At 39.2% G+C, this 24715-nt stretch overlaps 1 protein-coding gene across 4 annotated transcripts; it reads left to right on the top strand.

The window, feature by feature from the left end:
* The first annotated feature begins 1086 nt into the window (after positions 1–1086).
* ORC2 (origin recognition complex subunit 2) lies at positions 1087–23996 on the top strand. 4 transcript variants are annotated; one of them, XM_084893207.1, is made up of 18 exons: positions 1087–1349; positions 2907–2955; positions 4416–4519; positions 5349–5492; positions 6980–7069; positions 8438–8530; positions 9193–9224; positions 11358–11418; positions 11986–12179; positions 14041–14139; positions 14978–15087; positions 16002–16134; positions 17705–17801; positions 20040–20186; positions 20991–21162; positions 21448–21509; positions 22133–22251; positions 23741–23996. In XM_084893207.1, the coding sequence occupies exons 3-18, from the start codon at positions 4423–4425 to the stop codon at positions 23825–23827; spliced, it is 1737 nt and encodes a 578-aa protein (XP_084749333.1). In that variant the 5' UTR covers positions 1087–1349; positions 2907–2955; positions 4416–4422; the 3' UTR covers positions 23828–23996. The 4 variants fall into 4 exon arrangements, with proteins under 4 accessions (XP_084749333.1, XP_084749334.1, XP_084749336.1 ...); XM_084893208.1 differs by lacking the exon at positions 2907–2955; XM_084893210.1 differs by lacking the exons at positions 2907–2955; positions 4416–4519 and having other exon boundaries at positions 1088–1349.
* The last annotated feature ends 719 nt before the right edge of the window (positions 23997–24715 follow it).

The raw sequence follows: 24715 nt of genomic DNA, 5'->3' as shown, positions 1-24715 counted from the left end.
CCCTCTTCAATCTGGGACCCCCAGGGATGTCCCACTGTCCACAGGGATCCAGCCTAAACTGGCGGTTGAACATCTCTTTAACATTCCAGGACCGCTGGCTCCTAACTGCTTGCCTGTCTGCCTGATTGCTCCTAACCCCTCTGCCTGCCAGCCTGATCACCCCTTCCTTGCCCCACTGCCAGTTGATCAACCCTAACTTGCCTCCCTACCCACCTGATTGCCCCTAACTTGTCCCTCTGCCAGCCTGATCGCCCCTAACTGCCTCTGCCTCAGTCCCCAATCTGGCCTCCCTCTGCGGGAGATGACCTGGCGATCAGAGAAGGGAACAGCCCCCATTACCCAGCTGCTGCTACCACTGCCAGCCTGAGCTCAGCCCTTCCCAGCCACAGACTGTTGCCTGAGCTTCGGCTCTTGCAGGCGCTGCGGCTTTGTCTGGTAGGACATCTGGAAGATGTCCACTCTAATTACCATATTACCCTTTTATTAGTATAGATTATTAATATAGATAGTGAATAACCCTGGCCATTGCTTGGTTGGAGCGTCAACCAGTGCACATAAGGATTGCAGGTTCCATTCTGTAGGGGTTGGGGTGTGTATGGGGCAACAGATCCATGCATTTCTCTCCTCTCCTTCCCTCCCTCCCACTTTCTGAAAATCAATGGTGAAAAAAAAACTACCCTCGGGTGAGGATTAACACCAAAAAAGCACACACAAAAAACCACACAAGAGAAACAAAAACATTAATTTTTAGAAAACGGGACTTCATTCTTACTATATTTTTCCTTAAAAAAACAACACCCTATCTAGAGAAGCCCATGAACACTTTTAAGATTCTCTCTGAACAGAGAAACCTTGCTAACCCGCTACACCTCCGCGAACTTCCAGGGATCTAACCCACGCCCCCTCTCTCTCACCGGAAACGGAAGAAGGGAGGAAAGGCCTCAACACAGCGCTTTCCCATTAGTTTCCCTCAGGTTTCCAGGTGGGCGGGGCCCTCAGGTCGGCGCCGGACTGGCCAGCACAGCCGTCGCTCTTGGCAGGCCCTGCTTCCCATTGGTTCCCCGTAGCCCCGCCCCCGGAGCAGGGCGGGAGATTCGGTGTGCCCCAGAGGCGCTCCCTCCCCCGCCGGCGTCTGGGGGGTGTTTGGTCCTGGAACCTGCGACCCACCGGCGGCTTCTCGCGCCAGACTCCTGCCTTCCCCTCGCGCCGAAGCCGCCTTCCCTGTCGCGCCGCGGCGGCGGGGTAGCGTCCGGCGGGCGCGAGGCGGCCGAGCCGCGCCGGCGGAGACAGCGGTGCGTCGTGGGCGCCGCGCAGCCCGCCTTCCTCCCGCTCCGCTCCCCGCTGCTGAGGTGAGTCCTGAGGCGGCGCACCCGCGGCGCGGGTCCCGGGCTTCCCCTTGGCACCCGCGCCGGGGTGGCTGCGTCTCCCCCCGTGTCCCAGGCCGTCCCAGCCCGCGCCCCCAGGACCCCCGCTGGCGGAGCGCAGCCAATTGGTCGGCAGCGCGAGGCTCAGCCCGTAAACTCTTGTTGGGGCGACAGGCTCCATCTGGGAGACCGTTCGTCCGTCCGTCCGTTCGTCCAGCGGTGATCGGCCTGCTGTGCAAGGGCCGCCGGTTACCCTCGTGCCCGAGGCTGTAAAGGGAGAACTGACTGAACGTAGTTGTATCGGTCGTGACCCCAGTGGCGTCCCGGCGGAGGAGCGGGGACCGGGAGGCCGGGGGCGGGGGGAAGAGGTTTGGTCCCAGAGCCACCCCCGCCTGGAGCGACCCCTTGGTGTGTCCCCGCCTGGAGGCACGGAACGGAGCTGGCCGGTCAGCGCGGGCCGTGCAGTGCGGAAGAGCCCGGCTCCTTCGGTAGAGCTTCTGCAGGAGAAGGATGTGGATGATTCCCGTGTGGTTTCACAGCTGAGATCCTAATAGAACCATCAGGGCCTTCCCCGCTGCGGTCTGAAGGGAGAGCGGGGCCCCGCAGCTCCGCCGGGAGGCCCCGCAGCTCCGTGGGGCGGCCCAGTCCTCGCTGATTCAGCACTTTTCCATCAGCTGCTAGAGGAGATGTAGAAAAGTCCAAGAGATCTGCATGGTCAAATGGAAGTTTAGAGTAAACATTCACATACAAGGGAACATTTAATTAGCATTTTCATACACCAAGCACACGATTTCATTTAATAATCCCAACTTGGTCCAAAGCCACACGGTTAACTACTAGTCAGTGTGGAGTTAAGATCAGAACTCAGGTGTCTCTGATATTAAAACTGGTGCTTAACATTTATTTAACTCAGTTTACTTATCTCTAAATAAGAGGGCTAATTATATACATTTTTTTCTTTTTAATCTCAGTGGATTTAATGACCTAGTCTAGTATACATAAAAGTGCCTAAAACAGTGCCTGGCAAATAGCCCCTCAAAAATACTTTATGCAGATAATAAAGAAATCGTAAGTTTATTTCATACAGATGTCATGTAGATGCCTTAAACTTCTCTCTGTACACCTGTGTTCTCATTATAAGCAATATCGCAAGTAGAAAGATGGTCCAAAAGGATGTGTCTACTGGCAGTGTTCACTAAATTATAGATGAAGTATTGTCTTTATACACAAAGCATAAACCTAATTGAATTGTTGTGAGGGTTAAATGAGAATACATGGAGAATATTCAGAACCGTGTCTAGCACAGTATGTGCTCAAAATTGGCCTCTTCCCTGTATCCACCCCCATCCAGGTCTCAGTTACTAAGGTTTCCTGGCCAAAATGGTAATGGTCATTTTACCCTGTACTCTGCTATCATAATAACGTTGACTTTGTAAGAACTGCATTTATCTATTCACCTTGTTTGTTAAAACCCATCGCCGCCTTTGGTTGCTTTTGTTTTCCTCTTAGCTGCCGCTGGCTGAGTTCTTGTTTCAATTACAGGTGACTGCACCTGAATTTTCCACCTGCAGAATGTGTAGTACCTTTAAAGGTAAATGAAAATTAAGGCAAGTCTTTTGAGTGCTAGTTACAACATTTAGTAAGTTGTCTGTCTCCATGCAAATAACTGACTCATGAGGGGCACAGTCAGTAGTTCCTCTTGTCAGGAGAAAAGGTAAAAGTAGTATTTGTAAGAGAGGGGAAACAGTCATTTTTGGGGTAAAATGATTAGCTTGCAGTTAATTGGAATCATTAATTAATATCAGGCTATTGGTCTTATAAGTTATGAAGCTAGTTTGTCAGAGTAGCTAGAGTTTATTGATCTTTTGTCTGCCAAATTCATGTTTGCTCAATGAAGAACTGACTATAAAATATTAGAAAGTTTTATGTTTACTATTTAGTTACCAATATATCTAGGAAGCCATATTTATATTTGTAAAGTTGTTTGGAAAGCATGCAGTAATAATAAAGGGACGTCTTCTTTTTTTAAAAAATTTCTTTATTGATTAAGGTATCACATATTTGTCCTCAACCCACCATTCCAAACCCTCACCCTTCCCTACTCATGCCCCCACCTCCCTATTGTCCTTGACCACTGGTTAGGTTCATGTGTATGCACATAAGTTCTTTGATTGATCTCTCCCTTTTATCCCCACCCTCCCTTTGAGGTCCAACAGTCTGACCCATGGCTCCTTATCTCTGGGTCTGTTCTTGTTCATCTATGTTGTTCACCATTTCCCCCAGATGAGTGAGATCATGTTCTACTGGAAATATAAGAATCCAAAATGAGACAAGCAATAATGGTTATGCTGAAAGGCATATGAATTAGTCTGTAGTGAGTTTCTTTCTGGGCCAACGCTTCTTTTGAGACCCAATTTCAATGTCAAACAGTTCCTTATGTGTATATGTCAGCAATGATATTTCAGTTCGTGATGGTGGACAAATGGTGGTAATGCAGGTCCGACCCTCTCTGGATTGGTCCTGGGCAATCTGCAGTGATACACAGCTGTGACTGCTATTATGGCAAGGTGTCGTTCAAGGGAGGTCTTGAGGATTATTTGATCCAGGCTTGGCTCACCAGTGAAATATACAGACTTCTCAATGGACTGTGTTAATTCCTAGAGAGCAGAGATTAAAGTCCACCAATCCATATTCTTAGGCTGCACATTTTCTAAACTCATGTGGTAACCATTCCCTTTCTGGTAATGTTATTCTGTATGTTGATTAGATCTTTTTTTGTAGGCAGAATTGTTTTCTTGCTACTACATTTTAGTTAATTGGATTTAGTGTTTTCAAATCCCAGGTGCCACTTCCTCTTTCATTTTTCAGATAAGGCATTTAATTACCTATTATCAAAAACATAATATTAATGCAATAATGCATGTTATATTTTTCATACTTAAAGACTTTTCAAAGTGTTATAATATACATGTACTCATAATGTTAGTGTTTAATTTCTTTGGCTGTTAAGAATTTTTCATCTCTTTTGAGTGCTTTATTGCTTTTGTTTAGATTGGCAATGATGAATAAATTGGAGTTAAATGAAGACAAAGTGCTGGAGGTTCGGTTTGTGGGAGATGATGATGTTCTTAATCACATTCTTGATAGAGAAGGAGGTAATAAGTAATGGTTATAAATTATTTCACTTTTTAAAATATAGCCCTCTATTTTTAAAATATAGCAAAGTATTTAATCTAGTAAGATTGTAAAAAACTACTTTACTTTTTAGTTTATTCCTTTCAAACTTTATTGAAAATTAAAAATTAAGTTGTATCTAATCCTGTCTAATAAAGAGGGAATATGCTAATTGACTGCTGCCCTCAAAGATGACAACGCCCACAGACAATAAGAAGGGAATATGCTAATTGACTGCCCTGCCCTCAAAGGTGGCGACACCCACAGCCAATAAGGAGGAAATATGCTAATTGACTGTCATGCCCTCGAAGATGGCTGCACCCACAGCCACAAGATGGCACCACCCAGTCCCCTCAGCCCTGCAGCCTGGCCTTGCTGCGTGCCTCCCTCCGGAGTCCCTCAGCCTCCCAGGGCCGGCCTGAGGCACAGGCAAGCCTCAGGTGGCAGCTGCCCAGGGCCAGGCTGGGCTGAGGGACCACCCCCCTCCAGTGCATGAATTTTCATATACCAGGCCTCTAGAATAAAATAATCAATAGTGGTGATAATACATTTTCAAGGTTTTATATTTTTAAACTTAGTTATATAAGTGGAAGAGTGGTCAGATTATAAACTACAATAATTTGAAGTAATTTCATAAAGGACAAATCACTTCACTATTACCTTGATCATCTTTAAAGAGAAAAATACTGAATTTTTTCTCATCCTTTTAGTAATGACAATATAAGTAGTATAATTATTTTACTTATTTAAATGTAATGTTTAGAAAGAATTTATACCTGTCATGTTCTAATTATTTGGGTGTTCTTATAGGAGCTAAATTTAAAAAGGAACGACCTCAACTTTTGGTCAACACAAAAAAAATAATAAAGAAGCCGGAATATGATTTGAAGGAAGATGGCATTGAAGTCTTAAAAGATAAGAACTATGTGGAAGTTTTAGGACGAGATGTTCAAGGTACTTGGGGAGAGATGGGGAATGTATATTTATAAATAGCCAAAATTGCTTTGTAGGATACAATAAAGTAGTTTGGCAGGTTAGGCAATGGTGTGCCATATTATTTTTTCTAAAAATTTTTCTTTTACTATAAATACACATAACATGAAATTTATCATCTGTACCATTTAAAAAAAAATGTTTTATTGATTTTTTACAGAGACGAAGGGAGAGAGAGCTAGAAACGTCGATGAGAGAGAAACATCGACCAGCTGCCTCTTGCACACCCCCTACTGGGGATGTGCCTGCAACCAATATACATGCCCCTGACCGGAATCGAACCTGGGACTTTTCAGTCCGCAGACCGACACTCTACCACTGGGCCAAACCGGTTTTGGCTCATCTGTACCATTTTTAAGAAGAGTACATTTCAGTTGTATTAAATACATTCAAAATGATGTGCTACAATCACCACCATCCATCTCCAGAACTCTTTTCATAGTGGATGCTATATTAATATATTTCTCATTAGAAATGCATTACTTCAGGTTTTTTTCTCTGTAGATGAAAAGGTGGGAAGTACTGAGTTTCTACTATAGGTTTTTTTTCTCTACAGTTTTTTTTTTTTTAATTGAATTTTAGAGAGGGGAATAGGTTAGAGAGAAAGAGAAACGTCAATCAGTTGCCTCCCACACATGCCCCAACTAGGGATTGAAGGATTGTGGGTTTGATTCCTAGTTAAGGGCACATACTTGGTTTGCAGGGTGTGTGCAGAAGGCAGCCAATTATGTCTCTCTCACATCCATGTTTCTCTCCCTCTCTTCCTCCCTCCCTTCCTTCCACTTTAAAAATCAATGACGCCTGGCTGATATGGCTTAATGGTTGAGTGTTGACCTATGAACTAGGAAGTCAGTGTTGAATTCCCAATCAGGCAGGGCACATGCCCAAATTGCAGGTTTGGCTGTCGACCAATGATTCTCTTTTCTTTCTTTCTTTCTTTTTTTTTTTTTTTAAATGTATTTCATTGATTTTTTTACAGAGATGAAAGGGGAGAGAGAGAGAGAGTTAGAACATTGATGAGAAAGAAACATTAATCAGCTGCCTCTTGCACCCCCCCCACTGGGGATGTGCCCGCAACCAAGGTACTTGCCCTTGACCAGAATCAAACCTGAGACCCTTTATTCCATAGGCCAATGCTCTATCCACTGAGCCAAACCGGTTAGGGCCAATGATTCTTTCATCATTGATGTTTCTATTTCTCTGTCCCTCTCCCTTCCTCTCTGAAATCAATAAAAATATATATTAAAAGAGTAAAATTAAAAAAATAAAATTTATATAAACAGTATCAGATACTGTTGTCTTTTTTTATTTTAAAATATTTTATGTATATTGTTAAACCTTTATGTAAGAAAGTGACAGGTACAAATTTAAGTTGTTAGTTAAAATTTTATCTTTTTTTTCCTGTTAATTAAATTCAATTTTTTCTAAACACACCTGTTTTCTTTCAGAATCTTTGAAAAATGGCTCTGCTACTGTTGGTGGGAATAAAGTTTATTCTTTTCAGAATAGGAAACACCCTGAAAAGATGGCTAAATTAGGTATGTTGATTTTTGTAATCACTATTCACCTTTTCTAATTTTTTATTGTTAGAGTAAATAACCATACATAGATGACTCTTATTCTTTTTCCTTTTGAACGCTTCCTTTTCCTCCCTTGATCCTTTTGTAGTTTAATTATTTAAAAGCACATAGAAAAATTTTGTTTCAATGTAAAACCAAAATGATCTCAGTCAGCTAAGTTACTTTATATATGGCTTTTTATTGTGAAGTTTTTTTCCATATCCTGTTGATCAGCAGTTTTTATGCAAAACTAGAGGCCTGGTGCATGAAATTTGTGCACAGGGAGGTCTCTCAGTCCAGCCTGCACCCTCTCCAATCTGGGACCCCTCAGGAGATGTCTGACGGCCTCTCGAAATCCAGGACCGCTGACTCCTGACTGCTCAGCTGCCTGCCTACCTGTTTGCCCCTAACCCCTCTACCTACCTGATCACCCCTAACTACCTCTGCCTGCATGCCTCTTCTCTCCTAACTGCTCCCCTGCTGGTCTGATGGCCTCTAACTGCCTCTGCCTCACCTCACACCTGTAATCTAGATTCCTTCATCCAGCCGGTCAGAGGTACCTGGGACCTGGGCTTCCCTCCCTCTGGCTGGCTGCAGGCACCCAGGATCTGGGCCAGCTTTGCCTGGGCCGGCCACAGCTGTAGGGGAACATGGGCAGATGGCTTTGCCTGGGCTGGAGCCGTAGGCACCCCGGACATGGGCAGGTGGCTTGTGTCTCTACTGGGCTGCAGCCTGGCTGGTCCCCATTCCTTTCTTCCCAGTCTTGAGTGTCTGAGCTGTTACACTGCCTGACTAGGTGAGGGCGTGACGATCATTTGCATATTAGCTCTTTATTATAAAGGATGGCTTATTGTTCAGGTGAATGAGAAGGTCATCGTCTGAACCTTAGGCAAACGTATAGGTAGACTGTTGGGGAGGATGAGGACAGTGAAAAAGAGTAGTCAGGGGACCAGGATAATATTATTGAACCCAAATAAAATAATAATTTCAAAAAAGATGAAATTCTCTAATGAATGATACAGAGAACCAAGGACGTTAAGAAAAAGAAACCAGTGCATTTGTGAGGACTCTCATGAGTATCTTGGGTCAGTTTCAAGACTGTATGAAATTGGTTAGAAAGAGTTTGAGTCAGTAAAGTGGCTTTAATTTGCACAAACTCAAGTTGTCCTCCTCCACAAGCCCCCACTTTTTTTTTTTTAAAGCGAAAGGTAATAGTAGCAGGCAGGTTTCTTTTTTTCTTTTTTTTCTTTTTTTAAGATTTTTATATAAGTGAAATAAAGCTATTTCCTCTCTTCTGATATTGTCTGTTAAAAGATATTTTATATCTTTCTTCTGTTTATACAATAGCTTCAGAATTAGCAAAAACACCAAGAAAAAATGTGTCATACAGTTTGAAGAATGATGCTGAAATTATGACAGACATTCCTCAGTGTAGCAAAGGTAAGATTTTACCTCAGTTATTTGAAGAGGGTTTTCATAGTTATTACTTCAAGTTATCGTATGTTACTTTTTTCCTTGTCATGAGTACATATTTACATATTTTATTTTCTATTCTGAAAATTCACTTAACAAGCTGTGTGCCTTAATATACCCATGTTTAGCTATCAATAAAGATCCATGCTGGTTGAAGTTGTGTAGATTGATAGGGCCAACTAGAAACAGTCATAAAATCCTGTTGTTAAAAAAAAAAAATTCTGTTGTCATCTGCTTTCGGTAGCCAACTGTTCATAGAAGATTTGCTTTGGGACATATTATTTGAAATAACACTTATAATTTGTGGAGAATTGATCAGCAGTTGTTTTTGAGTGACCCATTCGAGCTAGGTTGCACTGTGCCCTTTTAAAATAATGAACAATGAAAAGGACTCCATTTTTTCTTATTATATGAATGCTACAGAAGTGCAGGACACAGCTGTCGCTAGTTAGAATAATAATGTAAGTAATAATAATAATTCAGCCTCTAGTGGAGATGCAGTTAATTGAGAATACAGTAATATGTGATGGCTTCTGGGTAGAAACTGCAACTTTGTTTTTAACGAAACTAGTCTGTGATGAAAAGTGAAGTATTTATAGTAAGTAATGGCTTTTTGTTTCATTCTTTAGGGCATTCACCTTCAGATGAAGTTCAGTTGAAGGTAAGTAATTGACTAAAAAACTGGCAAAAATCTTAGTGTTACTAAGTAAAACAAGTTGAAAAATAGAGATTTCATCTCTTGATCTGTATAGTGCTTTATAATTGAGTGGTATTTACCAATTAAATACCTAATTTATAAATGAAGAAACTGGGGTTCAGAGAGGTGAAGTGATTTGTCTAAGTTCACCTAGATAAGAAGGAGGAAAGTTGGGAAATGAAGGCAGGTCTTTTGGGCCCTACTGCATGCCTTTGTGTTAGAATTATCTTTGGTATTTCCAAGGGGAGCAGTTAGGCGGCTATCAAGCTGGTAGACAGTCAAGTGGTTAGGAGCCAGCAGTCCCGGATTGTGAGAGGGATGTCCGACTGCTGGTTTAGGCCCATTCCTGAGCAATGGGGCCTAAAACGGCAGTTGAACATCCCCCGAGGGGTCCCAGATTGGAGCGGGTGCAGGCCGGGCTGAGGCACAAATTTCGTGCACTGGGACTCTAGTAGTTTCATATTACCCCAAAACAAAGGTACTTTATCTTTTTATCAGTATAGTTAAAAATTAACATGTAAACAATTGTGGGCATTTTAATGTGCTAGAAATATAATGATAAAAGTATATTTTGTGAGTAAAAGAAAAACAAACTTTTTACTTTGTAAAATGTTTAAACACTTAAAAATACAGAAACAAAAAATATAAATTTCTGTTTTTCTCCTCTTCACAAAATGTGGTACTTTAACACCAGTAAATTTCCACATATTAAAAGATAAAGGGTGGGTGGGGGGGTTAGCCGGTTTGGCTCAGTGGATAGAGCTTTGGCCTAAAAACTGAAGGATCCTAGGTTCAGGATCCTAGGGCATGTACCTTGGTTGCAGGATCGATCTCTGGCCCTGGCCCTGGCCCTGGTTCAGATGCATGCAGGAAGCAACTAATCAGTGTGTCCCTCTCACATTGATGTTATTCTCTCTGTGTCTCTCCCCTTCCTTCCACTTGGTCTAAAAATCAATGGAAAACTATCCTCCAGTGAGGATTAAGAACATCAACAAACACACACACACACACACACACACACACATGCACACACACACAGAAAGATAAAGGGGAGGGTATTTAAAAAAAAAAAAAAGGAAAAAGGGTAAAGGAGAGAAAATGGGAGACATCTGTAATACTATCAATAATAAAAAATATATTAAAAAATAAAATAAAAAATTTAAAAAATACTATAAAAAATAATAAAAGTCCCATTGCTATCTGTAATAATGCCTATTTCCTTGTTTAGTCATCATCAATGGACATACATATCTTTTTAAAAATATATATATTTTATTGATTTTTTTTTTACAGAGAGGAAGGAAATGGGATAGAGAGTTAGGAACATTGATGAGAAAGAAACATTCATCAGCTGCCTCCTGCATACTACCTACTGGGTATGTGCCCACTGCCAAGGTACATGCCCTTGACCGGAATCGAACCTGGGACCCATGAGTCTGCAGGCTGATGCTCTATCCACTGAGCCAAATCTGTTAGGGCAGTGGTTGGCAAATTCATTAGTCAACAGAGCGAAATATCAATAGTACAACGATTGAAATTTCTTTTGAGAGCCAAATTTTTAAAACTTAGACTATATAGTAGGTACATTGTTATTAACTTAATTAGGTACTCCTAAGCTGGCCTTTGCTAAAAACACAAGGGGCCAAAGAACCGTGTGTGGCTCATGAGCCGCAGTTTACTGACCACTGGGTTAGGGCTAACTTTTAACAAAGAAAATTCTTCTAAACTGATGGGTGAAAAATATTTCAAAAAGCTGATATACTTATGTTTTTTCTTTATATAATAATAAAAAAGTACATACTTACTTTACAGATATCTAGAATACAACTGATAGAATCACTCTAGGAATCTGGAATTTGTTGTATCATTTGTGTTGTGTTGTGTGTTTGTCTCTCCCTCCCCCCCAACCGCTCTCCCAACAAAAATCATTTGTCATTGTCTTCTGGTTCTAGGAACTAGGTTCCTTTAGTTCCAATTAGTCTAGTGAAAACAAAATATTTTTCTTTTCTAGCCTCTTTAATTCAGATCCATCATTAATTCCCATGTCATCATTATTATTTGACTATTTAAACTATATTATTTTTAATTTTTAAACAGAACAATGATAAAAGTGAATTTATGTCAACAACAACTCGTGTTCTAAGGAAAAGATTAATAGGTATGTATTTCTTTTTTTTTAATGTTTATTTTTATTGATTTCTTAGAGGAAGGGAGAGGGAGAGATAGAAACATCAATGATAAGAGAAAATCATTGATCAGCAGCCTACTGCTTGCCCCCTAGTGGGGATAAAGCCTGTAACCTAGTATGGGCCCTTGACCAGAATCAAACCAGGGACCCTTCAGTTCACAGGCCAATGCTCTATACTGAGCCAAACCGTCTAGGGCTGTATTTTATTTTCCCTACTGAGTTTTTATAAAGAAAAAAGAGAATGGTAGTAGGTATGACTGACAGTTTCTGCCTCAGATTCTATGTGTCAGGCATTGTTAGTTGCTTTACATATATTTCACTGCAATCTTCACAATGTTCCATTAAATTAGGCACTATTAGTCTCACTTGATAATTGAGGAAACTGATGCTCTAAAAACTTAATATAACTAGTTCTGGTGAAATCACTAGCAAATAAAACCAGAAGTCAGATTCTCTTCAAAGCCCACATTTTTCCTGTTACCCCACAATATCTCTTGTCAAACTGTCAAATTTTCCCAATTGCTTTCCCCCCAACAGCCCCAAGGTCTCATTCTGACAGCGAAAGTGAATATTCTGCTTCCAACTCAGAGGACGATGAAGAGGTTGCACAAGAATTTGAAGAGGACACTAATAAAGTCATATTGAGCCCGAAGCCTCAAGCTCAGAATAGAGTAGTTTCAGCTCCTGTTTACAAAGCAACACCTTCTAAGAAAATGAAAAGAGATAAAACAGTAAGTGAAGAGAGAGACTTAAACCTTCAAGAAAAATTGTGTAATTTTGCAAAGATATGCTACCTTAAGAGAAGAGATCCAAATGGGGAAATCATACTTTTTCTTCAATTCTCTATATTTTGTCAATCTTTCACATAAATTCCCATGTATTTTTAGCTATTTCTGGACTTTCTGTTTCTCTAATAACTAGAGGCCCGATGCACAAAATTCGTGCAAGAGCAGGCCTTCCTTCCCTTGGCTGCTGGCACCGGCTTCCCTCTGGCACCCGGGAGCCAGGCTTACCTCGCAGCTCCACCTTTGTCCAGAAGGTTGTCCAGGAGGATGTCTGGTCTAATTAGCATATTACACTTTATTTTATTTTATTTTATTTTATTTTATTTTATTTTTTTAAATCAATCTTTATTGTTCATATTATTACAAAGGTTCCTCATTTCTTCCCCCCTCCACCAGGTTCCCACCCCACCCTCCGCCCCCTCCCCATCCCCCATTGTCCTCATCCATAGGTGCACAGTTTATGTTCAGTCTCTTCCTCCCTCCCTTTCCCCGATAGTAAATCCCTTTTCAGATAGTAAATCTGTTACTTAGCATTTTCTCATATCAATAATACCTCCACATGCCCAATGATACATTTCACACAAAAGACATTTCCAAATAGGTCAACCAGCCTCATCCAGGCCCCACCCAAGGCACTCACAGATCAACACCCCAGCGCGATACTAACTCAACACATCCAGATCTAAGCCTTCATCACTTGTTTCAGCAGACCCTCAAGTTCCCACAAAAGTTTCCAGCCATGTCTGAGAGGCAGCCGTGGGGCAGGGGCAGACGAGGAGCGAGCTGTTCCGGGCCTGGCTGCTCCGGGCCTGGCCTCTGTTGCTCTGGTTTGTTCCACAACCAGTTGCTCCGGGTCTGGTCACTGCCGCTCCCGACCTGGTTGCTCTGGACTTGGCTGCTGCTGCTCCGAGCCTGGCCGCACCCGACCCGGCTGCTCCGGGCCTGGCCGCTCCCAGCCTGGCAGCCACTGCTCCAGGCCTGGCCACTCCCAGCCTGGCAGCCGCTGCTCCGGGCCTGGCCGTATTTTTATAGATATTGTAATGTATGCTGAAAGTGACATCTCAAGTCAGTTGTATAAAAATGGGCTTTTAATTAAAAATATAGATTTGATAATTGGGGGCAAGATTTCTCAATGTATACCTTATATAGTTTTATTTTTTGTAACATTTTATAAATATAAGTAATAAGTAATGTGGCTATGGATCCAGGCTGAGCTGTTGGGAAGAAAACCATAGACATGGCATGAGCAAAGGCTAATTAACCTGGTATTTTGTTTAAAGATTCAGAGCAATCAGGAAGTCTACTGCTTGATGGCCTCTTATCCCATATCCACCATAGAGATTAGCCCTGCCCTAAATCAGTAGAACAAGTACTATTCCACTTAACTGTAATAATAATAGGCAAGTCTTTTTACCTTGCTGTTGACATCTTCCTCATTTTCACAGTGCTTCAACTGCAGTGATATTAAAGGATTTGCTCAGACTGTGTGAGGCAAGACAAAAGTTCTGATATGTAAACCCTCCTTTTTAAAGTTTAAGTGGAAATTATATGTTGGGACTTAAGAATAAATTTGGGGGAATAGACTACTTCAGTCTAATCATGGCTTTAACTTTTATGGTCCTAAAAGTTACTCAGTGTTATCACTGCAGTTAAATTTGCTTGGTCCAAAATCTATGTTGTTGCTTTGAATAGAATATACTGAATGCCAAATAAAGAATTTCACATATCCTATTTTACACTACTTATTACAGTCTGGTTCTGATATAAAACAAATATCTAAAACTAAGAAATGACTTTGTGTTTTCAGAGTGACTTAGTAGAAGAATATTTTGAAGCTCACAGCAGTTCAAAAGTTTTAACCTCTGATAGAACACTGCAGAAACTAAAGAAAGCTAAACTGGATCAGGTATGTTACAGAGAATGTTACTTCTAAATTTTTCCTGTTGTAAGCTGATTTGAAGAGTTAAATGTAGATAAGCAGAATTATTTTCCAGATCAAATGAAACACAAATTAATGCGATGTAACTCTTACATATTTTATTATATACTAAACTTGAGGCCTGGCGCACCCTCTAACAATCTGGGATCCCTTGGGGAATGTTGGAGTCCCGGTGCATGGTTTCAGCTCGATACCCGCAGGCCACTAGTATGTATATAAAATCTTTGGTTAATCTCTTCCCACCCTCCCATCTCCCCCTTCTCTCTTGAGATTCATCAGTCTGTTCCATGTTTCCATGCCTATTCATTGAGCATCTGCCTCCTGGTGGTCAGTGCACATCATAGCAAATGGTCAAATGGTTGGACAGTCGTTTAGGCTTTTATATATATAGACTAGAGGCCTGGTGGATGAAAATTCATGCACAGGAGGGTCCCTCAGCCCGGCCTGCTCCCTCTCACAGTGAGGGAGCCTTCAGTGGCGGGAGGTGACTCGGAGATCAGGGGAAGGCATTGCCAAATTGTTCCAAGGAAGAGATGGTATTAACACCTGCTTATAATCATGTAAGTGGTTCTGGGGGGAAAACTTAGCAAATTATTTACTGCTATCACATATTATTACCAAAAAGAACATTATAAACAATTATTTAAATCATATCCGAAATACTATGTATACTCAGTTCATGCACTCATTACCAAATTAATGTCTCCTAACCTCTATCTGTAGAAAATATTTTTAGTTTGGATTAATTTCATGTATGTGGTTTGAAAGTGATTTTCTTCCCTCTTCCTTTTTTGTTTTTTTTTAGCAAACTTTGCGTAACTTATTGAGCAAGGTTTCTCCTTCCTTTTCTGCTGAACTTAAACAACTAAATCAACAATATGAACAATTGTTTCATAAATGGATGTTGCAGTTACAGTAAGTACTATCATCATTGCAAAACCTTATAAAATAGAGAATAATGTATATTTATTGTCTGTGTAATCAAAATAATTTAGGTGATTTTCTTTTTGCAACAAACTTGACATATATTTTTAGTAATATATAAAAATTTGAATAAATAGGTGTTTTTTTCAATTTTATGATGCAAATGTGGAATTTTCATTATTGTATGGCTCTTCTCAGAAATTCTAGTTTTCGAGAAGTTTATCTTTTCTAAATTTAATTTAATTTGCCAGTAACAGGTCAAAGGGTTATGCTAGTAAGAAGAGAATGATTATCTTCCCTGGTAGGCCCTCAGCTCTTCTCAGTAACTCTTTATGATCTGTCATTAAAAATTTATAAAGCAGTTCTCCACACCTCCTTATTCTTTCTTCTAGTATGTCCCTCCTCTTCTATTCCTCCCATTAGCCAGTGTGATCTTTCTAAAAAGATCATGTTACTTTCCTGTTTAAAACCTTTCAGTTACCAACCGACTAGTTCCCAGTAAATGCTCATAGTCCTGAGAATAAAATCTAATTAGTTGACTTACCAAGACCTTTGTGACCTAGCCCCTGCTTACCTTTCCAGTTTAGTCTATCAATTAAAAGTCTGCTTCAGCCTGTGAAATGTTTTAGTGCCTGCATCTCCCATGTTGTCCTTTACTTCTCAGCATCTTCAGGTTGAAAGTAGTATGAGCTGGAGAGAAAGCTATTAAAATTGGGACTCTACATTTGGTGTACAAATAATAAAATTGTGCTTTTACCGTGTACACTTTGGGAATCATTATAGTTATTTAGTCATCCCAGTTCTTGTATTCTTTTATAAGCTTTAAATAAGGAAACTGATTGATTACAAAGTTGGCATTAAGAGGTACTGAACTTTAATTTCATGAATGCTATCTTTCCTAACAGCCTGGGGTTCAACATTGTGCTTTATGGTTTGGGTTCTAAGAGAGATTTACTAGAAAGGTTTCGAGCCACCATGCTGCAAGATTCCATTCATATTGTCATCAATGGTTTCTTTCCTGGAATCAGTGTGAAATCTGTAAGTTTCAAAAAAAAATGTTAAAAGGTACAACATCATCATATCTCCTGCCAGTCTATACCCCCATGTTAATGAGGTTGCTACTTCTCATTCTGGTGTATTCAGTTTTTTTGTTTTTAGACTTCCTACTAGTAAGATTGCATACTGCTTAATTAAGATGATAATCTGAGACTCAGAAGGTTTAACTTTGAGTCTCCTACTTTGAAACTGATAAGGTATTAAATCTTAGAGAAAAGTTAGCTTTGTGTACTGTACCAAATACTAATAATACTTCTCTGAAGAACAGGATTATGTGGGACCTCAATTTTATTAGACTTTTATGTCACTTTGGTACTCTAATAAAAATATAAGTAATACTTTGCCGAAACCGATGTGGCTCAGTGGATAGAGCGTCGGCCTGCGGACTGAAAGGTCCCGGGTTCAATTCCAGTCAAAGGGCATGTACCTTGGTTGCGAGCACATCCCCAGTGGGGGGGGTGCAAGAGGCAGCTGATCGATGACTCTCTCTCATCGACGTTTCTAACTCTATCCCTCTCTCTTCCTCTCTGTAAAAAATCAATAAAGTATATTTAAAAATATATATATAATACTTTGTAGTTTTATAATAATTTATAGATAATTTTTACTCCAAATGCTCATATTTCTTTCTTTTTTTATATAAAAAATATATTTTATTGATTTTTCACAGAGAGAGAAAGAGAGAGGGATAGAGAGTTAGAAACATCAATGAGAGAGAAACATCAATCAGCTGCTTCTTGCACACCCCCAACTGGGGATGTGCCTGCCCACAACCAAGGTACATGCCCTTGATCGGAATCGAACCTGGGACCTTTCAGTCCGCAGACTGAGCCAAACCGATTTCGGCTGCTCATATTTCTTTATCATTTGAAAATTAATATAAACCTTTTGGGTGCTGGATATTAACTAATGTAGTATTCCTTTCTAAAAATGTCAATGATTCTGTTCTGTTTCCTTTAATAAATCAGTAGTTTTCTAATGTTTTTCATATTGTTGGGGGTATTTTGGGGGGGGAGGGGTTGTTGCACTCCTCTTATATTATCTTTACATCTTTGTTATTCCCTGTTTTCTTTCTTTTAGCTATAACTTATGCAAAAAAAAATTTAAATAAATAAACACACACAAACACACACACATACACACACGAAGATAGGAATACTTAAGTATGGGAAACTTTTTTGTTTTGCTAATCCTCACCTGATTTTCAGAGAGAGTAGAAGGAAAGGGGGAAGGAGATAGAAAGTAGAGAGAGAAACATTGATTTGAGAGAGACACATCGATTGGTTGTCTCCCCCACCAAGGCCAGGGATGGAACCTGCAATCGAGGTACACGCCCTTGACCAGGAATCAAACCTTTGAGGGCCAATGCTCTAACCAGTGAGAAACATGGCCAGGGCCAGGTAGAATTTTTTTAAAAAGTAATTTTTTTAATACTTGGAGGGAAATCTATATTCATTTTTAATTTATAAAAAAGGATTGATTTGTTAATTGTATTTATCTTATATGCAGAATAAGTTATAATTGATGTACCTCTTGCACTTCTATGATACAGATCCTGAATTCTATAACAGAAGAAGTCCTCGATCATACGGGTACTTTCCGAAACATACTGGATCAACTAGACTGGATAATAAACAAATTTAAAGAAGGTAACATGAAGTAGATGCTCTAGTTTTAGGGTGAAGATAAGCATATACTTGTATTATTCATGTATTCATACAAAAATGAGGATTATTTTTACTTTTCTCACTGCTGATTTAGATCACTCTGAAATAGTTGTGTTTTCTTTTTCTATGAACTTCACTGATTTCCAACAGGAAAAAATTACTCCTACTACCTTGATTCTGTATAGCCAAAGCCTCTTATTTCAGAATAATTTTCAGATTTCATTTGTGATTGTAAAGTGCCTCCAGTTGATTGGTACACTTTGTGAGATACTTTTATATTTAATATTTTTATAAAAAATTATTTATTCTGAATAAATATTGCATTTCAGTAATTTCATATACTAAAATATGGAATGGGCCGAAACCGGTTTGGCTCAGTGGTTAGAGCGTCGGCTTGGGGACTGAAAGGACCCAGATTCGATTCCGGTCAAGGGCATGTACCTTGGTTGTGGGCATATCCCCAGTAGGGGGTGTGCAAGAGGCAGCTGATCGATGACTCTCATCGATGTTTCTAGCTCTCTCTCTCCCTCCTTCTCTGTACAAAATCAATAAAATATATTTTTTAAAAAATATGGAATGGGAAAAAAACCTATTTTATTCTTTTTTTTAATTTTTTTAAATTTTATTTTATTCTTTTGGTGTGAACTTTGTTTATGTGAGCATTTCAGAAAATTAGAAATAAAATTATTTAGGCTCTAACAATTGTCAGTCAATTCTTGCTTAAGAATTAAAAGGAGTAGTTTGTTATGCTTAACTGATTTGATGGGTAATTTTGGTATCGTTTTTACGCTCATTAAAATAGCTGCCCAAGTTGTTTCTAGAACATATATGTATTGTATATGTAATACGTTGTATGTGATATATATTTGTTATATAATTATATGTAATTACAATTGTAAATATAGCATATGTTATTTATGTGTAATTTATGTTTGTTTATATATAATTTAAATACTGTTGACTGGTGGCTTCTTGTATTCGAGGAACCTTGGACTTTGGAAATGTGTCATCTCAGGATTTTTGTCATTATATTGTCTCTCTTGTCCCTTTATCCCCAGGGCAAAAAAATGTATTCATCTCTCTGAAGGGCTCAGCTTCCATCATACTGCCAAATGCCCATTTCTTATCAACTCCTGAGAGACTTACAAATAACTTTTAAAAATATGTATAGGACTTCTTCCAGAAATCCTAGGAGAAAATTAACCTAATTAACCTGATTCTACTATCCTTCCATGCTATTTTACTTTCCTATTTCAATATGATTTAGAGTTTTTGAATACACATCTGCCTCTGCTCTTTATCTCTTTCCTTCTTAATTTCTTCTGTGTTACTTAAACTGTATACTTGAAGGTCACCTGTCATTTTCTTCTTACTAAACATTGGCCTGGGCTCATCCTTTATCTTGATCTGCAGTATTTGATGGTGTTCACAGTGTCATCCTCCAAATTCTTCCTTCATTGACCTATGATATTTTACTTCTCTCACTTTTCCTGATTTCTTGAGTAATAATATCCTAAGCCTCCCCCTCTCTTTTATTGTCTCCTTTGGATGTTGTGATGATAGTGCATTTCTATATTAAATCTTAATGCTTCACAAGAACTCTCTCTCGTCTTCTTGTGTGTGTGTTTCCCCTCCACTCCCACCTTACCATTCAATATGCACAGATTCACCCCAATCTAATATGCATCTTGCCTGATTACCTATACCTTAATTAGAATGGCTTTTTTTTTCTTCTTTTTTTAAAATATATTTTATTGATTTTGTACAGAGAGGAAGGGAGAGAGAGAGTTAGAAACATCGATGAGAGAGAAACATCGATCAGCTGCCTCTTGCACACCCCTTACTGAGGATGTGCCCGCAACCAAGGTACATGCCCTTGACCGGAATCGAACCTGGGACCCTTCAGTCCATAGGCCGACGCTCTATCCACTGACCCAAACCGGTTTCGGCTAGAATGGCTTTCTTTAGGGTCTGATTCAAGTGCTAACCATTCCAGTTAAGTCTAATTACTCTAGTCCCTATTGATTTTCAATTTTATTTTTAGAAGAGTTTAATAATGTCTTGCCTATTTTATGAATGACTGACATAGTGTCAAATAAATTGTATATCCCTAAGCAATAGTTATTTTGTCCTTTAATATATTCTTTAATTCATATTGTATGTGATGGGGATTTCACAAATACTCATTGCAAATAATAATTGAATTATTTTTCTTTTTAGATTCTTCTTTAGAACTTTTCCTTCTTATCCACAATTTGGATAGCCAAATGTTGAGAGGAGACAAAAGCCAGCAAATTATTGCACAGTTGTCATCTTTACGTAACATATATCTTATAGCATCTATTGATCACCTCAATGCTCCTCTCAGTAAGTTAAATGTAACTTTTTCTTGAAATATCAGTCTTACAAAATTTTATTTTTTTAAAAAAATATATATTTCATTGTTTTTTTTTTACAAAGAGGAAGGGAGAGAGGTAGAAACATTGATGAGAGAGAAATATCAATCAGCTGCGTCCTGCACACTCCCTACTGCAGATGTGCCTGCAACCAAAGTACATGCCCTTGACTGAAATCGAATCTGGGACTTTTCAGTCTGCAGGCTAACGCTCTATCCACTGAGCCAAACTGGTCAGGGCCAAAATTAATTTTCTTAATGTTGCTACAGCATATTTATTTTTTTACTACAGTTTTATTTTTGTTGCATTTTTAAAGACACAGGTAGCCAAGAATCTAGGTGTCCTCCATCTGATTTAGAACATAATTATTGGAAATAAAAATTCAGCTTCTAAAGTAAGTGTTTTACACCTAAAGCTCCTTGAAAGAGAGGAGACCCAACTGATATTTTGGTCTTTTTCTTCTCTGAGGTATTACATTTATTTTATGCAGTGTAATTTTGAGACTGTGATCATCTTATTGAACAGAATGTTATTCAAACTTTTTAAAATGCCTTGGTAGCACTAATGTATTTTAACTTGTATTTAATGTACCAATGAAGGTTCAAATGTTGATTGATCATAAAATTAGATTTGGATGGGGAAATGGCAAAAACAAGTTTATAGGATTCATTTTTTTATTTAATGTTTACTCATTTTTTCCTGGAGTAGAATTTAGTAACAGGACAATGTAAGGATAATTATTAATTGTTTGTATTTCTTTGATTTTGTGCTCTAGTGTGGGATCATGTAAAGCAGAGTCTTTATAACTGGCTCTGGTATGAAACGACTACATATATTCCTTATACTGAAGAAACCTCCTATGAGAATTCTCTTCTCGTTAAACAGACTGGATCACTACCACTTAGTTCCCTAACTCATGTCTCACGAAGCCTTACCCCTAATGCAAGGTAAGAATAAAAGCTAGTTTCTTTTATCTGTTCACATAGTTAGTGATAGAGCTATGGCTAGAACTTAGGTCTTTTTAATTGTTTTTATTTTTATTGAGTTCAGGGAGGAAGGGACAGAGATAGAAACATCAATAATGAGGACAGTATGTAATGTTTCTTGGAGAAGGAACAGAAGCTAACATAGACAAGCCAAGTATTCCACATTCCCTTCATGTGTTTTACTACTAGCTGTTTTCTTTTGATGTTAAATTTTGGATTTGAACTTCTGTGTGTTTTTCTCCCTAGGGGAATTTTCAGACTACTAATAAAGTATCAGCTGGATAACCAGGATAACCCTTCTTACCTAGGTATTCAATCTTTATGATACTAAATTGTATCACTTTTGTTTCACCCCATAAATTCCTTTTTCTGGAATCTAATAGCATCCAGTTTTTCACAGCAGTGCAGTGAATAAATGGTTTGCTCTGTGATCTTGGTGTCCGCCACATAGCAAATATCCTCACAATCCTATAAAAGGCCAACTCAGCTTGCTTTTCAAATTTCATGTGCTAACTGTTCATGTGTGTCTACTAATTACATACATTTCATACATTGGGCATCTTAGATTTTCTTGAGTAAAAATAATGTATTAAGCATTTTAATAATCGTTCAGCTCTCATGACTTACTTGTTAGTTCCCTCTTTAATAGTCAACTTTATTCACACTATTTAAAACTGCCTGTAGAGTACGCCACACTTGGTCACAGTTGCCTATTTTTAACCAATTGTTTTGTTTAAAAAATATAAGCCACAGTATTCTCTAGTTTTGCTTCTTCCAGAAGCACTTACCTTGTTTTTAAGTCAACACTTAATGACTGCTTTGAAATATGTGCCCACAGCACTTTATCTCTGTGCTCTTTGGGATGGGTATCCTATATGGGGTTCTGTGTGAAATGCTGATTTATGTTCACATCTCCTTTTGAACTCTCCAGGACTTTCTTTTCAAGATTTTTACCAGCAGTGTCGGGAGGCATTCCTTGTCAATAGTGATCTGACACTTCGGGCCCAGTTAACGGAATTTAGGGACCACAAACTTATAAGAACCAAGAAGGTGAGACTTGGCTGTCACAGCTTTCTATTCCAGGAATAGCACTGCTTGTTTACTTAAGGTCAAGGGTGCCTCTGACCGAGATCTGATTGTGGAGCTGAGGGTCCATGGTGGATCTATTTAGGCAGGAAGCCATTTGAACTCTGTAGAGAGGTAAGGTAGTAAGGTTAGAGGGCCAGGAACTAAGCCTAGAAGGGTGACAGTTAATGGCAAAGTAAAAGATGAGCCTACAAGAAGAGAAACAGCCAGTCAGGAAGAAAGCCAGGACTTGATGTTACAGAAACTAAGAAAAGCATGTTTTAAGAAAATAAGAATGGTCTTCAGAATGGGCCTTTTAACGCTCCTGGAGCTAATTGTTTGCAAATATGCTTGTTCAGAGTGTGGAAGTGCACAGTGAGGTGCTGCTGAGTGGCCAGTGGAGGACTAAAAGATGACTGCGTTTAGGAACATGGAATCCCTTGGTCTAAGCAATTTTCAACGGCATGCCACAAGGTTTAAAACATGTAATACCTGACTATTTAGTTAGGGCACTGACCTCTTTTCCCTTAGATTGTCAAGTAAATAAAAATGACAACAGCCGCCGAAACCGGTTTGGCTCAGTGGATAGAGAGTTGGTTGGCGGACTGAAAGGTCCCAGGTTCGATTCCGGTCAAGGGCATGTACATTGGTTGCGGGCACATCCCCGGTAGGGGGTGTGCAAGAGGCAGCTGGTTGATGTTTCTCTCTCATCGACATTTCTCTCTTCCCCTCTTCCCTTCCTCTCTGTAAAAAATCAATAAAATAAAAATAGAAAGACACCTTACTATCCAAGGGTGGGCAGTTAATGAGAAAAAGGCCTTCTCTCTAAAAAAAAAAAAAATGACAACAGCCAACACAAATACCTATCCAATGAATGAATCAAAATTATACCGATTTTTGTCAGATTGGCAAAAAAAAAATGTTTTTGGGTGTGTCACAGAATTGGAGTTTATATGTGCCCTGAGATGAAAAGGGTTGAAAGTCACCGATCTAAACAAAAGCTCTTTTGGTGACGTAATAGTGGCAGTAGCTCCGTTGGACTGGGTTGAGGGAGAAGTGAGGAAATGGAGACTACCATTTAGACAGCTCTCTGAAAAGGTGCAGATGCAGGGGGATAGATGGAATAGAATGAGGTTATTTAATAATGGGAGATACTAAATGTAGTTTAAAACCAATGGACTGGATCCAGGTAAAATGGAAATTAACAGAAAAATCAATAGTACAAGATTCCATAAAAGAGGATGAAGAAAGTAAATAATCCACTCACTTGCTAGACTTCTTTCCCACTCTAAAGTGGCCTAAGAACTCAGTGAATTTAAATATATTAAAAAAATATATATATATATCTGTGACCTTTTCTCTTAACTTTTATACTTCTAAATTTATATAAAATATTAAATCCATTTTTTAACCTACGATAGGATTCAAATTAATCTTACAAATGACTAACATCGGTTCTTCTTATATCTTTTAGGGAACTGATGGAGTAGAATATTTATTCATTCCTATTGACAATGGGACGTTGTCGGAGTTCCTGGAAAAGGAGGAAGAGGAGTCGTGAAGCTCTCCTTTGCTCCTGACTATTCTGTGGAAGGTTGTACTCCGGCTACCTCGCCTCCAGTCTCAACTGTGTTTACATCCAACACCAGACTCTTTCCAGGATTTAAAACTGGGAGGGGAATGTCATGAATTAGAACCTTGATTAGCCTGGCTAATTATTTCCATCTCTAGTACTGTGCTATTCAGTGGTCTTCAAGTTGGAGAAAATGTGCCTTTCATTCATTACCTCTCTGGAGATTCTTGCTGGAGTGAACAGTGTGCTCAGGGACTATTTTGAACTAGATGTTTTTAATTCCTTTATATTAGAGGTGGTACTCCTGATTCTTTAGGGCCTTTTACCGCTCCTGGGCTGCTCGTTCCAGCGTGCAGAAGTGCAAAGACACTGGCATCACACAGGTCTGCTTGGCTGGCTGCTCTGAGTGTCAGAGCTGGTAAGTGAAATGGAGAAGACCTGTTTCTGAACTGGCTTAACGAAAGGTATAAAACTGGGGAAAACTAGGTGATCCAGCTTTCTCCTTTAGGATTTAAATTACATACTGGGTGGAGGCGGGGGAGCATGACACTTTCCAGTTGGGAGAGTGGGAAAAGCATAACAAGTATATAGGTTATACCCAGCCTAGAAAGCACATGAAAAATATGAAACAGGTAATGTTTGTGCCATCATCTTCACGATACAATTGAGAAGCCAGGCTAGAGAAATTCACTTCTAAGTTTTTTGGTCTTTATTTTCAAGACAATAGAAAATAAACATTTAAGTATTCTTGTATATTGACCTATTTCTTTTCTTGAATAACATGCATGTAAGTAGCAAATTAATAGCTGGGTTTAAATTTTAAATATTTTTTATTGGTTTCAGAGAGGGAGGGAGAGGGAGAAATAGAAATATCAG

This window comes from Pipistrellus hanaki, assembly GCF_964339955.1.
Source record: "Pipistrellus hanaki genome assembly, chromosome: 8".
In the NCBI taxonomy this organism is placed as follows: Eukaryota; Metazoa; Chordata; class Mammalia; order Chiroptera; family Vespertilionidae; genus Pipistrellus; species Pipistrellus hanaki.
This window is presented reverse-complemented; position numbering and strand designations above follow the sequence as displayed.

Excerpts from the sequence above, each read along its gene's own strand:
- ORC2 (XM_084893208.1), top strand. The coding sequence starts at position 4,423 with ATGATGAATAAATTGGAGTTAAATGAAGACAAAGTGCTGGAGGTTCGG. Across the intron at positions 15,088-16,001 it reads AAATGGATGTTGCAGTTACA|CCTGGGGTTCAACATTGTGC; the intron begins GTAAGTACTATC and ends CTTTCCTAACAG. Across the intron at positions 21,163-21,447 it reads AGCCTTACCCCTAATGCAAG|GGGAATTTTCAGACTACTAA; the intron begins GTAAGAATAAAA and ends TTTTCTCCCTAG.